This window comes from Cavia porcellus, unplaced genomic scaffold (assembly GCF_034190915.1).
Source record: "Cavia porcellus strain 051 isolate PalLab524CR breed Dunkin Hartley unplaced genomic scaffold, mCavPor4.1 scaffold_15, whole genome shotgun sequence".
Classification (NCBI taxonomy): domain Eukaryota; kingdom Metazoa; phylum Chordata; class Mammalia; order Rodentia; family Caviidae; genus Cavia; species Cavia porcellus.
The window spans coordinates 74,353,052-74,371,259 of record NW_026947498.1 but is presented as its reverse complement, the minus strand read 5'-3'; the positions used below and the strand labels follow the sequence as shown (position 1 = coordinate 74,371,259).

Sequence of the window (18,208 nt, the reverse complement as noted above, 5' to 3'; positions counted from 1 at the left end):
CTTCTCTCAAACCAAACTACACAACACAAACCCAGACCACAAACCAAGGCAGCTTGTTTTTCCTTTATTTCCAAGTTTAATTTTCATTTACATTTTATTGGCTGATTCACTGATTGCACAGCCTCACCCCAATTAGGTAAGCACTACCACTGACACCATCTGCCCTTAATTTACATTTTAATAAAACAAAAACCATAGGTATGCCTGTAAACTTAGGTGGCTGAGAAAGTAGGACCTCAAATTTGAAGATAACAAGAAGTTAGCTGGACTTTGTCTCAAAAAAGAGCTGGAAACATAGCTCAGTGCTCCTAAATTTAATACCTATCTAGTACTGGCGCAAAAATAAACAATCGGAGCGGGGAGGGGGAAGACAAGAGAACGTGTAATAGTATAATATGTTCTTAAATATGTATTTAAAAATTAATCAAATAGTATACTTAACAATGAAACATCATAATAGTTTTGAAATCTGAACACAATTGTTAATTACCATCTTTTTTGTAAAAGCTCACTGACACTATAAAGTATTGGACTCATATATAGGTGCTCATTATTCTTTTCCTATAACAAACAGCTATGGTAACATCTTCTTCTGAAATCTTTTGAAGTTATAATTCTGTACCCATTAATTTAGAATATCACATTTATTCTTTCAGATTTCTAAATACACTGGTTTATTTCTGAGTGCTATTCTGTGCAACATGTACAACATGACACCAACAGACATTGTTTATGCGCATATGTACATGTATGTAAAAATTTTGAAACAGTATTGATCTACAGTCTAAGGAAACATCGCACTTGCCATTCTTTTGCCTCGGCTTCTTCAGGACTGAGATTACGGACCTGGGCCACCATGTTGGCTTGATGTACTTTTTAGTAAAATTGTTAGGGTTATTCTACTCCGCTTCTCCATGATACTTTAGCACTTCTAGCACACACTTTTCATGTTAATGTTAACTGTAGTAATCATCAGTCAACCACATGCATACCACAAAGAAAGGGATTTTGACTGGTGTTGGTATTCTATGAAATTCAGTCTCATTCAGGAAACTGCATGATTTTGCCATCACTCAACTCTTGATTTTTAGCCCTCTTCACTGAGATGCACCACACTTTTAACTTGGGTTGCTTTCCAGCATTCTCTAGTCTTTGCTACTATTTTGAGTATTACAGATTTCCTCATTTATTTTATCACAATGTTATTGCTTAAGAAAATGTTTGTTTCAAGTCACCCTACACTTCCCTACTAGCTTTCAATTAATTTTCTTGGCTCCTTTATTTAGATGACTGTATTAATTGTACAAGGTAACACATACATCCTTTGGCTAAAAATTTTATAATATGTTAAATAATGGCAACAGTGAGATGCTTTGATAATCCATTTTTAGTTTTCGCAATGAAGATGATAACTGGCAACTGCTTTTACATTTTCAAAAAATTGTACTTATGCTATTTAATTATTAATTTCTTTTGGGGGAGGTGCACAGGGTCACGGTATGTAGTTCAGGTGGGCCTTGAACTCACTATGTCACCATGCCTAGCTTAAATCATTAAATCTGTGACTATATTGTGCTCTGATTTTTTACAACCCCAATGACCTACTAAACACTGAATTCCTCAAATTAAAAGCTCTTCTATTCCTAGGAAAATTGATATGTTATTTAGTATTCTTATAGATTCAAAGAACAAATCAAGATTACAAATCTAATTCATACATTGTACTATGCTGTTTTAGGAAGCTCGTAAATTAATTTGACACAATGAATCAAGAATAATTTTTGGTTGCTGTTTAGGTGAACACTGAACCCAGGGCTTCATGCATGCTAGACAAGTGCTCTACCTGTGAGCATCCCAGGAGAAAAATTCACTGAACATTATATTCTACTTGATCAAAATTATCTGCATGCAGTAAAAATACAAATTGTACTATTGAGTAACCACTTGGAATTCAGATTTTTATTGTGTACATATATTTTTGTAATTATCCTTCAATGTAAAGTTTTGGTTTCCACATTTTTTTATGATAGACATCCAAAGTATCAAGGTACAGAAGTATAAACATTTTTAATACATGATACATCTCATCGAAATTATAAGAAATACAATTCTCTTGTCATTTTTATTGAAAATTCCCCCCCAAGTATATTAACTCAGAGAAAATACAGACACAAAAATAATAGTTAAAAAACTGTTTAAGTAAACAAAAAATTTAACCAACAATTTATCAAATCTTTATCTTGAGGCCTGTTTATGAGTATTCTGTTCCAAATACACATTTATTCTTGTACCAATACCATAATGACTTAATTACTAGCTTCATATTAGAAGATAGAAGATAGTGTTCATACTTCAAGGTCAAATACTCCATTATTTCTCTTAAATTTTTTTTTTTGGTTTTGCAAAAATTAAACCAGATAATTTAATCAAAATTTAAAATAGACGTTAGTTTGGTGGAAACAATATGGAGAAATCCAGGTTATACCTGTATTGTATTATCCTAGAGTTACATATGTATTAACTTAAATGTCAGACAGAAGAAGAAACAAAGTCACTATATGTAGTATTTATTCTTTTCATTAATGACAGAATCCCGTCTTTTCCTCTAACTTTAAACATTTTTCTCAATAATGACATGCTCACCTATCTAAGGAGAACCTAAGCAGGTTCTTAGTTTAGTTTTGTTAGGTTTAAAATTAAAAATTTTAAATTCTTCACTCATTTTCTAAGTATATTAATGGTAGTACATGCTTTTGTGCATTTATTCCTATCCAGAATTTTATTACATGTTATTAATTCTAAGTTTCTCAAGTGATTATTTAGGTGCTCCTAAAGATCTTTCATATCACAAATAATAAACATTCTGCTTCATCCCTACTTTAATGGCAACAGAGACATTTTGATAATCCATTTCAAGTTTTAGTTTAATGGTAATACTTTCATTTCAATGTAACTTTAAGATTTAGAATCTCAAATGTAGCCAGTATTTATACTTAAGAAAGAATATAATGACAGTAATGGGTATTGCTCTGATACTGTATTGACCAATTTTTATGCTTTATTTAATTTCAGCCCCTTAAAGCAAATATTACTACTGTATTTTGTTTTTAAAGAAGCTCAGATAGCTATCAATAACACTGTATAGTTAGTAAAGGCTAGAGTTGGTCCCAAAATATAGATCTGTTTGATTTTTCTCTACTGTAACAATACATTTCCTCACTAATGAACCAAAATAATTCCTCAGGATTTACAATAACTTCTAGGATGATAGTCATTCATTTGATCACTGCTTGATTTTTTTCCTGTCTTTTTGAGAAAGGGTATCACTATGCATTTCGGGCTGGCCTTCATCTCACTTTGTAGCCCAGGCTAGTCTTGAATTTGCAATGATCCTCCTGCCTCAGCCTCTTGAATGCTGGGATTACAGCACCACCATGCTGGGCTTGATTTGTTTATTAAATATTTTCTTTTATTTATGCTGATCCTTAAGGGTGAGGTGTGTTCTGTGAATCTTTTTCATTGCTTGCTAAGAGTCTAGAGCAGAAACCTAATAAAGGATGGTGACTAACGGTCCTAATTCCATTCTAACCAGGACTGACACCTAGTAACAAAGGCAGTTTGTCTATAAATCTTTGCTAGTCAGGACATGAAGTGCTTTGTAGCCAACCTTGGCCACATACCTATATAACATATACCAGATAGAAAAACACACAAATGACAATCCATGTCAGCTTAACAATTTTAACTGCTTTTTAAAAGTTGCTAGTGAATTGATAATATTGATGGCACTCTGCCATAAGGATTTGTTGGTATTAATCTTGTTGGATTTTTTTTTTTTAATCGGTACTAGGGATCGAACTCACGATGCACACTTGCAAGGTGGGCGCTTATGCCACTGACCTAAATCCCCAGGCCCTAAATCTCCCTATTTTTGATATAAAACAGAATGAAGTATTTTAAATAAATGGTTATACCTGTATTTTATTAATTTAAATCTCAGACAGAAGAATAAACAAAGACAACAATTTAAAAGTGGTATTCCAGGGCTGGGGATTCAGCTCAGTGGCATAAGCGACTGCCTAGCAAGTATGAGGTTATGAGTTCGATCCCTGAAATCACTCACACACACACACACACACACACACACACACACACACACACACAGAGTGGTATTCTACTTTTCCCAATAAAACAAAAGAGGCAGGGAAAATCCAAATAAAAGCTGTTTACTAGCTTTCATTCATAAGCCTTTTCCACTAAGTCAAACACAAATGAAGTGGTTTATATAAAAATCTCCAGCAGTATTACTCAAACTACAGCCTTACATGAGTACCTCATGAGTACCTATTTAACATTTTCTTTTTTTTTTGGTGCCGGGGATTGAACTCATGACCTCGTGGCTTGCCAGGTAGGCAAGCACTTAAGCCACTGAACTAAACCCCCAGCCCCTAACATTTTATTTTCAACCCATAATATTAAAACAATTTAGAGATCTCTAGCCCTGAGAACATTTCAATTGAGCTAAATATTGGTAGGAGGAATTTTACCTCCTTCTTTTTTATTTTGAAACTGGGTACAGTTAAAAGTTGCCCAAGTTGGCTATCAACTCGCGTCTCCTACTTAGGATTATAGGTTTCTACCATACTACGATTTGGTATAAAAACTCTTGAGGATGTTACACTGGATTTAATGGTATGTCATCGCAAAAATATTTTACACTGCTTGTCTACATTCATCTAACAGCAATGAATTATTAAGTCCTTGCTTGATTCATCATCTATCCCCTCAACCGTTACCCACCTAACTCAATCATTCAGAATTTGTTCCTGAATATTAGTGTTTCACCAGTTTCTTGCCTCCCCCTTACAATTATGAAAACAGATTTCCTCAACTTACTACTTTAAATGTGTCTAACCTGTTTTATAATCATTTCTGTTGTTATCTGTATACTGTCTAGTTCCTTCTTTGTCGTCCAGGGAAAACTGATCCCTGACTTGAGATCTCTCTCTTCCTCTGTAAAGACAGATGTAAAATATCTATTTAGAGAACATGCTATTTTTTTTATATTAGAGTAGTAATACTGAAATTTTTAATGTGGACCTCAAATAATTATTGCTTATACATTTAGAAAAGTTCTAAGGCACATACCTGCATTGTCTTTGCAGATACTAGAGGAATTACTATTCTCATTACTTTGGTATAGGTGCTGAGTTCTAGTCTCTTGGGGTACAGATGATGCTTGAGTCATCCCTTCTTCCAATGCTTGCTTTATCCAGCGCTATAGCGAGGGGAGAAAAAAACCCAGAATTTAATAATCATTGAACCTATCAAGTATTTCCACTTTAATGCACTAGTCATGGCATTACACATCAACTGATAAGACACACAATCCCATAAATTCACTCAGTCCCACAGTCAAGCCTTATACCTCAGCATATTAAGGTATTGTCCCATCGATCCCTTCCACCACACAAAGCTGAGAAAATCTTGGTAACGAGACTGTTTAAAAAAACAAACAAACAAAAAAAACCCAAACCAGTAAAAATGATTACTATTCAACTTTTCATACTGCTAACGGTAAGGTAAATGGAAATAGATAAAGAAGAGACCTTCATATTTATTTAACCGAGACTCTGGTCAATCAGAACAAAATACATAAATATGTGCTGAGAGAGAAGATAAAGATCTCTTTAAGAGTTGCCTGTCCTATGCTGGGAACATCTGAAAAGGTAAAAGACTCAGATGATTTTGGATGAGAATAAATAACTTCACTACATGTACTAGAAGAGTTTACTATACTTCTACCTACTGTCAAGTAGTTCGCAATATAAGCACAAATATAAAATCACAAGAAGAAATGACCTGCAGAAATCAAATCAAAAGGGAAAAAGTAAAAAAGACGACTTCTCCAGTTAGAAACTAACTTTTTGGCAAACTACAAGAATCTAAATTTTTGAGAAATGTTTAGATCAGATAGTAAAGCAAGCCTGCGAAAACTAGGACAGTAAGATTATACATCCTTTGGAAGAGAGAAAACTTCTTACCTGTAATTGTGCTCTCTTAAGACACACAGTTCTGGTGGTTCACCATTCTGTGGCTTTCCTGCTCTGACATAAGACAGATCGAATTTTGATAAACATCAATTTCTGAGTCAGACCATCCACAAATAGGAAGAGCAAAGGCGAATTCTAATTTTACATGTTTAGAGAACATGTATTACAGGTAAGTAAATAGTCTCTTTCACTAAAGAGAATAATTCCAGTAGATTTTCCCTCCAATGAACTGAGTATATAAAAAGGGATTACTATTCAAGGATATGACCAAGTCTCCGAAAGCCAAGACCAAGAATAAACTCTTACATACAAAATATTTAGGCAAAGATGAGTTTTCAGAATCACAGACCCATAGAAGACACTTTCAAAGTTATCTTGTCCAAAGCACTTATTTCAGAGAAGGGGGAAACTAGACTTGGGAGGACATAATGAGTCAAAAACATGTGTCACAGGTTATCATTAGCACAAGATTTTCTTCTGAGAGCACATAACAGAACTCATCTGGGACCTGTGAACTTTCCTTTGAGAGAAATTGCTTATATTTTCAGTATTAAGTAGATATAAGTATAAAAAATTTAGTAAATAAAAAAGAGAACATAAAGCCTGAAAGGGGCAACGAAGGTATAAGACGCTATCATGGTTAACGCATAACTTAAACACCATCCTTTTTTGCTCTGTAGGCTTTTACATTACTTTAAAAGGAACATGAGTATTTCTTTGTGTTTCAATCAACCATATGGGTAACTAACTACTTTTAGACCCTCCCCAAACCTATCCAAATTCTGTCTAGAATTATTAAAGACTTTTCTCCATTTTCTGAAACTGCACTGAAAGACAAAAAGGTTTTAGGAGGTCAAAGAAGGGTAACAGAAATGTTAAAAGAGTAGCATTATTATAGGGAAGGAAGTAATGCAGATTTTGCAGACCAAAACACCTGGGTTGAAATCTGGCTGGGCCATGTACTAGTTGTTTTTGTGGAGTTATCAACCAGAGCTTCTGAATCTGTAAACTGGGGTAATAATACCAACATCTCAGGCTGTGGTACAAAGATAGCATAGTATTGGGTAAAGTAGATTTTCAATGAGTCTTTTTTTCTAACTAAAAGTCGGTATGTTTAAGGACACATGAATTACAACTCTTTGGTATATATAATAAAATAGTAATGCAAAGCACAGTGCTTTATTATTAGTCTGGCAGGATATTTGGGAGACTAAATGTGCTACATATAGGACGCCTGGTAAGTGATTTTATGGAGAACAAGGGAGAACGTGACTGAAAGACTTTTTGGTTATGCACAAATATTTTTTCCCCTAAAATAATGGTTCAAGTCAGATCTAGAAGAAGATATAAAATCATAAAATGCTTTTCTATGACTCAATTTAATGTAGACCCTTTGGACATATCAATAAATGTCCTGAAATATCCTCATAATCTGGGTACATATACCCAGATACAATTTTTATTTGTTTTACAAAATTTTTTTGAGACGGGGTCTAATTTGTAGTTCAGGCTGGCCTTGAACTCATGGTAATCCTCGTGCCTCAGCCTTTGAGGGCTGTGATTACAGGTATGTGCCAAGACCCCTGGCTTGTCTTACACTATTTATAGTTTAGAAGGCCTTCCTCCTCAAATCAGATATCAAGCAATGGGTCTATTAGGAATATATATTGCTGTAACTTATCCTACAGAGTAGTTTTTAATATCTACTTGCTTAATATATCTTCTAAGGGATATTCAGAATTGTCCTACAATTTTGTTTAACCACGCAAATGTTCTTAGGCCTTGAATTAGTGGTTATTTCTAACCACTCTAAGAGTAATTGCTGACCTCCACTCAGAATAAAGCCGACTTCAACTCTATTCAAAAAAGCTGTACATTTTATAACATGTTGTAGATTTACTTACAGCAAATATGAAAACAGATATTTAAAGAAACTATTTAGAACTAAACTGAAATGATGCAATTTAAACACAATCGTCTTGCTACGGTAACTTGGTATATGTACCTGACCCCTTACCTTTTCCTGACGACTGACTATGCCATGTGTAAAATGCTTAAGGATAGTTTATATAAAGCTAACGATGAGGGTGGTGATATAGTTGAGTTGTAAAAGGCTTGCCTAACATGTGCAGGGCCCTCTGTTCCATTCCCAGCACTGAAAACAAAACAGAACACAATTCTAAACACAACAGAAAACAAAAGATGAAGATAGTCAAATATATGTAGAGACTATAACATGGACTTAAGCATGACCTCTTTCTATCTGATGCCAATGGAGATGAAAAATGAGCTACTGATATAGACCTTAAATCACAATCAGGGAAAAGAGCACAAAGAAATCAATTTTCCATTGTAATTGAAGTCACAGTCCTAAACATGTTTTGGTTTTTACAACTGTCTGCTGGTTGGAAAAGCATGATGGGAACAAAAAGATGGTAACCCAGCATCAGAACTATCAAGGAGGCATTTCAAGAGGCTATTTCATATTATAACATATTCTTTACTATTAACCTGTACTAAATAACTGTCCGTACTTTTATCTGATCTGACAGAATGATTCAATAGCCAACAATCTTAGAAATCTAGTCCTACTGTTCAGCCAAAAATGGAACAAAAGGAAAAAGTTTCTTTCATATATTTAAATATATTATCTCTTTACTTGCCCCTGCTGTGGACTGACGACTGTATCTAGGTCCTTTCTAATTTTTAACAGCCCACAAAAGTAGTTTAAGATAATAAACTCTTACTCTTACTGAGGGACTGAGTAAGGTTAAACTGTAGAAGGTATATGTGGTTCTAGTTTTACAGGCCACATTAGAATTAACAGCTTTACATTTATTACAGAAGGTTAGGTATAGTGCTTTTTATACCAAATGGCACACTATTTTTTGTCTCTGATAAAGGAGTCTAAGTGACCTGATTAAGAAAGTATCCTCAGAGACTCAATTCTCCCTTGTTACTGAGGCAAATTTCCTGTTGAAAATAGCTTTTCAGAAATAGTCTACTATTTTGTTTTTAAAGAAAGTTGTCACTGTTTCTATTTCTGTCACCTGAAAGTTACTCATATTACTGTGTTATCTACCAACCCTTTTGACAAGGATCATGGGGTCAAATTGCTCTTTAGGATTTTTTTCTACTGAGTTACTGAAAAGTAACTCAAATATTTAGGTAAGATAATGAGGAAAGACTCCTTGTAGTGTGTGGCGCACAGACTCCTGCTGCCCTCCTCCCCTCCGCATCCCATACCACTCTGGCTCATCTTTCATGCCCCCCACCCCCAAGGAGTAACTTCTGTTCTTTGGGGAAAGAGAAAAGCTTTAAGTTTGGAGGAGTCAGGGAAGACCTGCCTGGAGTTGGAGACTTCATCACATCAAATAATCTACATGCAGCATCCTCATGTACGTGATGCCAGTGGAGGAGGGCAATGGCAGACACTGAGGAAGGCAGCCTGAATCCAGATCTGAGGATAAGAGAAAAGGATGTTCCAGGGAACAGAACTCTACCTCAAGGAAAGACCAAATGAAAGGGTGTCCTATACTTCTAGCAACACTGAACCAACATTACAGATTTGAGTGGTCTATACCTGAAACACGTCTTTGGAAAATATATAGGGCTTCTGGGAGGTAAGAGTGCATTCCAGAAACAACCAACCACAAAATACTATTGCCACTTGATCCAAAAACTCTATCTAAAGCGAGGAGAGAGAAGTAGAGAGAGAGAAGAGACAGTCCTTTATAGTAGATAGGTTCCACATTCTATAGGGAATAATCCATCTTGTTGTCATTTAATCAAGGAAGAGGAATTCTGTCAATTAAAATAGGACTTTTCCTCTAAACCCTTTCAGGCGATAATAGTGACTGAGTTAATTCAAACCACAAATGGACATGTAAACCAATACCACAAAAGTGCACACAAAACATTCTCTCTCCCTAATCAGTCGTCAACTGTTGTGTGCTCTCAGTAACCTCAAGGGCTCTCGGAAGAAACAACAGTGAATACCCACAGTGAAAATTTGAACACTGAAAATGTACTATACATTCAACCTTAGTCCCACTGGCTCTTGATGCATTCGCGTTGAACAATGAACTGGTCATAAACTCATATGGGTAGAGCATCTATCTAGAAAACGTGTTAAATATCTTATGATTATAGCACGTTTTGTTAAAAAAAAAAAAACAAAAAACAAAAAATCAAAACCACATAAACACAGACATACCTTTTTACAGGAGCTGAATGTGCCATCAGACAAAAGGGGTCTTCGACGTCTCTCAGGCATAAAGGGTGAGCCAAAGCGAATGTAGTGTTTGGGAGTGGTGCAAATTAACGGGGAATGAATAAGACCAGGTAACATGTTCAGGGTTGTTGCCAGTACAGTTGGGTCTGTGGTGATACGTAAAGGGCACTCAACAGGGCACTCTTGCTTCTCTGCTTTGTCATTCAACCATTCTGTAACTAGATACTAGGGTTAAAAAAAAAATTAGTCAATGTTGCATAAATAAAAGCCAGAGGCAACAGTGCAATTCACAAAGACACACCTCATCTACAAACTAGGGCAGATGCAGAGCTGCAGCGAGCATGAACTGGGCATTTACAATGCACATCTTCTCCATGCCTTTCCTAAAAGATGAATGATGTTAGCTAGCAAGTAACTTTATGTTCTGCCTAAAACTAAGGGAACAAAAGGTACTAGATTGGCTTCAGCCTTCCACATAAAGACAGTTTTACCTAGATCTTTCAATCTAGTAATGCTACGGTTAATTTTCCTAAAAATTATAGGTCTCCTCATCATCTTACTAAAACAGCCCTTGGCAGGTTAAGCCTGTGAAGAAGTATTTGTCACTTACCTTTTTGGTTTTGGGGTACTTCGATGCAGTACGATTGACATGGGATCCCGGAACTGACACCACAGTTGGGTCGGATCCTGTTAACTGTCTGTTTTCTCCTAAAGTGTCTGTACTTCCAGCTTCAGTGGGAGTTGCTGAGCTGTTATTTGTCCCCTCTTCCAAGGTAACTTGTGACAACTCTGCCTGTTGTGCACTGGCCTGCTTCTGACGCTTTAGTCTTTGGGCTGAACTGGTCCGGTACCGAGAAATTCGACTCTTCGGTCGGGGCCTAGATGGCTTTGCTGGAGGTGCTTTGGGGACTGGTTTTTCTGCAGTAACATCCTGTAACAATATAAGGGTCAAATGTTGATGAGAAACTTTGTATCAGAAACATACCCCTGGTTTCCTATTCATGACTGTTGTATGTTTGGCAGGGAGAAATCAAGTTTCAAAAATGCATATTGGTGAAAAAACTTACAGAACACTTAAATAAGTACAGTCCTTGAATACAAATATTTACACACTTAAATACCAGCCAGAGGTTGAGCTAGTCAGTTAGCTGTCTGGGTTAGTTACTTCAAGTAAGCATCTACAAAATAGGGCAAAAATCAGCAAAAAGTAGTGACCTAACCGTAGGGTCCTTAGCAGGGAAAAAGAGTTCTCCTTTGTGTTTTTCTCCACACTGAGGTTTTAGCATTACACTATGGCTTGCATAGGAACGGGCAAGATGGGTTTAACTTGACAATCCTATGAAAGATCAACTATTTAACTAGGCTATACATACGATTCTTGAGAGAACCAAAGGATGTTTTGTGTATATGTGTTGTAGTGACTAAACCTGGGTCCTTGCACATGTTATGTTCTCCACTACTGATCTTCACATTTGGCTAGAAATCAATGGTTTCCTTTTTTCTAGGAGATAGGAGTCTTGCTATGTTGCCAGGGTTTGATATTGAGACTCTTAAAACTCAACAGGGGGCTGGGGATTTAGCTCAGCGGCATAAGCACCTGCCTTGCAAGCAGGCAGTCGTGAGTTTGATCCCTGGTACCGATAAAAACGAAAAAGACAAAAACAAAAAACAAAAAACCCCCAAAACACACAACTCAACAGGTAGGATTATTGTTCTGGGTTCCTGAAAGATGTTTTGTTTAGTTTGTGGTGCTGGGGATTGAACCTGTGGTCTTGTGTGGGGTAGGTAAGCATTTCTGCTGTACTACATCCCCACCCCTCTCAAATATTTTTAAGAACTTGCGACCACCAGTCTTGGCAGAAACAGTACCATGTTCCATTCTAGCCTGAAGGTGTGCAGTCACTTAAATTCTGACCTGTCTCTCTGAATTCCAGGAACTACTTAATTACGATGTTAAACTGCTTTTACATATTGTGATATGGGACAAAGCTAAAAGTTCTGATTTTAGCTATTCCAAGATACAGGTAAAAAGTCTTTTCTTCTCTTACCCCTGCTTGGGAAGACCTCCGAGTATTCACACCAATATTCTGTGGGGTGCTTGGGATGGAAATGTTTGAAGCTGCGTTGCTAACTTCAGATTCAGGGGATTCAGTTTTTGTTTCTTCTCCAACAGGAGTTTCTGAAGTGGTAGTAATTTCTATGTCAGAGCTGCTCTGTTCCAACGGCTGATCCCGTCGCTTCTTTCTTTTTTCTAAGTTTTCAAAAGCGTGAATGATGGCCTCAACTTTCCTATCCTCCCGTGTCTAGGAAGAAATAGCATTAGCATAGAGAAGCTTCAGCAGGCTGCAGGGACATCTATTTTATAGATGGACATTTTTAAAACTCACTAAATTACCAGCAAGATGATGCACACATCTTTGAAAAGGTAAGATCAAAATTAAAATATTTTACTTAAAATGTTGGAAACAACTGGAAAAGAAAGCAAGATTATGTCTGTACTTTCTGCTATCTTAAAATTTTATTTATTTATTTACGAGACGGGGTCTCCCTATGCAGTTCCGGCTGACCTTGAGCTCACTTTTTGTAGCCCAGGCTGGTCTTGAACTCGCAACGATCCTCCCACCTCAGCCTCCTGAGTGCTGGGATTACAGGTGTGAGCCACCACATCTAGCTCTGTATCTTAAAATTTTTTAATGTAAAAGAAAAACAGCCCTTAAAGCCATTTTCCTTTGTGTTTGGGAGTTCAAAAGCTATCAAGGGAATTGTCCTTGAATCTTCCATGAACAACAACAAAAAATACCATTTAAAAAATACATACATACATACAATTCGTTTCAGCATAAAAGTAAACTAATTTTTATTACCCATAACTGAAAGAAGTTAAAAACAACAAGATACACATACATAAACCAAGACAATTCCTGAATCGAGAGCAAAATAGCCTTAGGACTTTAGTTAGGAACACCTAGTTTTTAGAAAAGTCACTAAGTCAGCAAACAATGCATAGAAAAAGAAAAGAAAATTATAATAAATCCCAGCACTTCACAGGCTGAGGCAGGAGTACTGCCATGAGTTAAGGCCAGCCTGGGCTACAAAGGTGAGTTCAAGGACAACCTGAACTGCACAGGGAGTCCTGTCTCAAAAACAAAGACAAAAAAGAAAAGAAAAATTGTAATAATGAATTTTATCTGATAAAAAAAAAAGGCCAAACTAAATTTTCAGGGGAAATAAATGAGACAGGAGCAAAAGACAAAAGTTATCCTATGAGAGGTAACAAAAATCCGAAATAGCAAGAGGGCGTCGGGTGGTACCTACCCTCCTGCTATGAGCTGGGTTCTCCACATCTTCTGTAACTTCTTTCTCTTCTTCTGGTTTTTCCTCTGGATTGTCTATTTCCTTTAAGATATAAGCAATATAAAGTTTTACTCTTAAGCTCTGGGGAGGGGGAAAATAACTTATTTTCTGGGAGGGCAAAATACTTTACAATTTCTAGTAAGTGCTTCACAGTGTTACTCAGGTGAGGCCACAGGGCAAACACAGATAGTGATTCTGAGTCACTACACTGAAATCTGGAAAACAGCTGAAAGGATGTTCTCTGTGGGGCTGAGGATCAAACCTAGAGTATTGTGTATGCCACACAAAGCAAAAGTACCACTGCATTACTGAAAGAATGCTCTTAACTTTATAAAATAAAATGAACGAATGCACACTTATGTTGATATGTACAGCATAAAGCATTATTACAGGACCCCTAACCACAAGTGGCAATGTAGAATCCACTAGAGGCGTGATGGCAAACCTATGGTGTACATGTCACATTGGGCTGTTGGTAGAATTGAAAGCTCTAAAAGGTTCACCATCACTGTACTAGAGGACCAATACTATATCATCATTTTACCAGGGGAGATTACCTCATGATCACTGGATACATTTACTTTTTCTGGAACTTCTTGTGGTTGCTGGTCACTATTTTCCTCTGAAGCCTCATTCTGCTGCTCCATCTCTAGCTCTTTCCTCCGTGCTTTTCTACGTCTAGTCTCAGCCCCAACGGTGGGTAGGCTTGGAGGAGCTGGGAGCGGCAGTTCTGCAGCATTGGGATTTCTTTTTTGAATAGGGCAATTCCGGTTTCCCTTGTGACACGCACAGTCCACTTTATAATTACTGCTCCAAAGAAATAACCAAAAGATCCTGTCTCAGTATTCTTGAAAATCAGGTATATTATCCACTCATTCTATTGAAATACCTCTATAGAAATTTCTCCTTGGTGTTAGTTTTTGAATAAATTAAACAAATCAGAGATTTCCTGCAATGATTTTAATATTCTGTGTTTCTCTGTGTATCTTCAAATCTGTGGAAAGGAAAATTTAATTTTCCCAATTGCTTTTAATGCAACACAGTAAGCAGGAGAGTGTCTAGGACAGTGTTCGCTGTGACCATACTCGTCTTGGTCCCACCATTACCCTGCCCTCACTTTTATTCAATTCCCTACTTATTATTACTCTTTCTTTTTATACTTGAGTTGAACATGACTCTACCACATAACTTCTGTTTTGCCCAAAACCACCAAATGCTTTTAGAAAAGCATTTACTAAATGAAGCTCAACACACAATCCTTATGGATCATTATTTCTGTTTTTCTGTATCTTGTATACAGCTAGATTATAAGTTCTAAACAGATGGGGTTAATCATTAAAAAGCTTCCTCAGCCAGGCACGGTGGCACATGCCTCTAATCCCAGCATTTGGGAGGCCAAGGCAGGAGGATCACTGCAAGTTCAAGACCAGCCTGGGCTCAAAGTGAGCTCATGGTCAGCCTGAACTACAAAGGGAGATCCTGTCTCAAAAAGATAAGAGGAGAAGAAGACGAAGATGATGACGAAGAAGAAGAAAAAGAAGGAGAAGGAGAAGGAGAAGAAAGAGGAGGAGGAGAAGGAGAAGGAGAAGAAGAAAGAGGAGAAGAAGGAGAAGGAGGAGGAGGAGGAGGAGGAGAAGGAGAAGGAGAAGGAGAAGGAGAAGAAGAAGAAGAAGAAGAAGAAGAAGAAGAAGAAGAAGAAGAAAAAGCAAGCTTCCTCTCTTTAGATTATTACTAAAATGTAAGTGAAGGGAATGGGGATTTAGCTCAGTGGCACAAGTACTTGCCTGGCAAGCACAAGGTTTTAAGTTTGATTCCTGATACCCCTCTTCCCCCAAAGAGTAACTGACAGCTACCTGGGAGGCTGAGGCAGTAGGTAACCACCACAAAATTATAAAAGTTGTAAATACCAACAAAATTGTCAAACAATAAATCAATGGTGGGGTGAATTTTTATAAACCTCATTATGTGTGGCCCAGAGCAAAGTGTTCTTTCCATAACAATAAAGGCTACTGCAGCTTCCAAGAGTGTGTCTCACACATAAAGAACTATAAGACAGTCCAAGTATGGTGGTGCATGCCCATAATCTCAGTTCCCTGGGAATCTGAATCAGAAGGATCACAAATGAGACTTGCCTGGACCATAATCAGTGATTCTGCAAAATTCCATCTCAATATTCAATAATTAAAAAGGGTTGGTGATGGACCTGGGTTCAACTTGCAGTACATATCACCACCACTATCACAAAACCCCCCAAAATAAAAAAATCCAAACAAAAACCATAAAAAAAAGCCTATGAACCACCATCTGTGCTGAAACTCTGGAACTGTATCTTAAAATGATACAATGTACCTAAATCTCTGGAAAACAAAAAATCAAAAACAATTAGGTTGATTTTTCGTCACAATTTCTAGGCAGAACACACATTATTCACAAAAAGATTAAGCAAGGATCAAAAGCAGATTTTAAATAGATTCAAACAGCTTAATATTTAAGACAAGTCCATTCATGTTAGGAGAGGTTTCTGAGTTCTTACCAGTTACTGTACTCATAATCAAATGCAATGGTCACTTCAGCATCCTTGGTGATAGCAGACACAGCATAGATACACAGGTGAATCATTCCATCTGCAATCATGTGTCGCACCTGTGGGAACAAACCTCGTGATTAGATTTGTCATAAAGTTTGTAATTCTGCAGAAAAAGGAAAAAACCTTTTACCTAAATGATTTCTCCCCATTTAGTTAGAGCAGCCTGTTGTTTAACTTGATCATCACATACGAAATTATTACACATTAAGGGCCTCTATACTTAGGATATTTCTTCAGAAAGAGAGCCTTTAGATGCAGTAAATCACTGTTGTTAACTTTATAAGTGTTTCGAGCTCCACCAGAGAATTAAAATTCTTTAGCTTATAAAGGTCTGTGGTTTTTGGGTACTACATAATGAATTCTGGAAATGTCTAGAATCTCTTTTTATAACACTATTTCCTAAAACCTATAAAACCAAAACCAAATAGCTTGGTTGAATCCAATGTCATCTTCTATCATATGTCTTTAATATAATTTTATTACTTCTTATCCAATTTCAGCTCTTTTAGCAAATGCTAACATATTCTCCCATGTCTGCATTCTCTACAGAAAGTCCACTCCTTGTTCCCATATTATCAGTATAAAAAACCATCTTTACTTTTTTATTCTCCATCTCTTGCAATGAAAGATCACAACTGTTAGCTACAGACCTTTATCTGTGTGAAGTTCTCAGACTGCTTCTTCAGTAAGCTTGTCCTTTGGTGGTTCCACTCAAATGCAAGTTGTTACAGATATCTTACCTCTGCATTCGGTGTACATGATCTTCTGATGAACCGTGCATCATTACCGAAAGTACGGGCATCCACACACATCTCTACACCATTGAATTTTGAGTAGAAGAGCACAAAGGGATATGGTCTAGGGATACAATTAAAATTCCTGTAGTTCTCAACACAAACAAAAAGGCCACCCCAAGATTCCAAATATGCAGCACATGCAGACAGAAGTAGTAAGTGTCCTTTGCAACGCCTAAACATCACATGCTCGTCTGTTTTTGACTAAAGGACAAATACAAAGCAAGGAATGCTGGACTTGGAAAGGAATCATTACCACTTTATACATTAAACAATTTACAGATTTGTACTTTTATACAAATAGCAGATAGGCATGAGCTTATTTGAATTATCTTTTTCCCAAGAGCAGCCTATCAACCAGGATGATTTTTACAGCAGTAGTGGTCTGCCAAAATATTAACCCTTACTGCTCAATGAATCACATTCTTACTTTTTGAAGAAATGCCCATTGACTTCAAATTGCTGTCGCAACATGACTTTCCCACGATACTCTATGATAAGAGTGTCCAGAGCCAGATCTCTTGCAGCTCTCAAGATTTTTCGGTGCTTTTGAACTCGAGTGACTCTTCCCAGCTGTAACTGAACAAAACCAGACTATGAACATCAAATAACAGTAAGAACAGGTAGTAGACACAGCTGATGAAAAGCTACCAACATTTTCAGTTTTTATCTATGCATGTTATATTGCTCAATTATCGGAAAATTTTACACTTGATTATAACCTCAATTTTTCTAGGAAACATGCTGTCCAGTAAACCTGCCACCCACAAAAGAGAAGGCAAGATCAAAGAATAACACACGAATAAGATTTTGGCCAGATGTGGTGGCATATAACCCTAGTACACAGAGGCTGTCAGGAGGATTGTTGCGAGTTTGAGACTAGCCTGGGCTATGAAATGAGTCAAGACCAGCCTGAACTGCATAGTGAGATCTTATCTCAAAAGAGACAAAAGATTTTAGCAGTTCTACTTTTCAGACAGTATAAAAATGAAATCAGATTTCTATTTATCTTTCATAACCCTTTGTATTTCACAATTCTTTCAAAATTTCTACTTTCTTTTACTTTCGATTAATAGTTGAAAAATATGTATCTAGGCAATTCAGTCAATATAAACTGTTTTTAGGTTAAGATGATCAAGAGATGGCTAATTTGTTATTGTAAGGCCTATTACCTTTGGAAGAAACA

The 18,208-nt window shown here is 36.7% G+C and overlaps 1 protein-coding gene across 19 annotated transcripts in view; it reads right to left on the bottom strand.

Moving 5' to 3' along the window:
* Window positions 1–18,208, bottom strand: part of Setd5 (SET domain containing 5) — a 74,468-nt gene that overhangs the window by 14,842 nt on the left and 41,418 nt on the right. For all 19 annotated transcript variants that reach the window (XM_063225194.1, XM_063225201.1, XM_063225200.1 and 16 more), the window contains 9 exons: window positions 17,453–17,601; window positions 16,969–17,086; window positions 16,175–16,284; window positions 14,199–14,448; window positions 13,603–13,683; window positions 12,336–12,590; window positions 10,898–11,218; window positions 10,270–10,512; window positions 5,149–5,278 (listed from right to left, as the gene is read on the bottom strand). In XM_063225194.1, coding sequence (XP_063081264.1) covers window positions 5,149–5,278; window positions 10,270–10,512; window positions 10,898–11,218; window positions 12,336–12,590; window positions 13,603–13,683; window positions 14,199–14,448; window positions 16,175–16,284; window positions 16,969–17,086; window positions 17,453–17,601 — 1,657 coding nt within the window. The remainder of the gene's footprint in view (window positions 1–5,148; window positions 5,279–10,269; window positions 10,513–10,897; window positions 11,219–12,335; window positions 12,591–13,602; window positions 13,684–14,198; window positions 14,449–16,174; window positions 16,285–16,968; window positions 17,087–17,452; window positions 17,602–18,208) is intronic.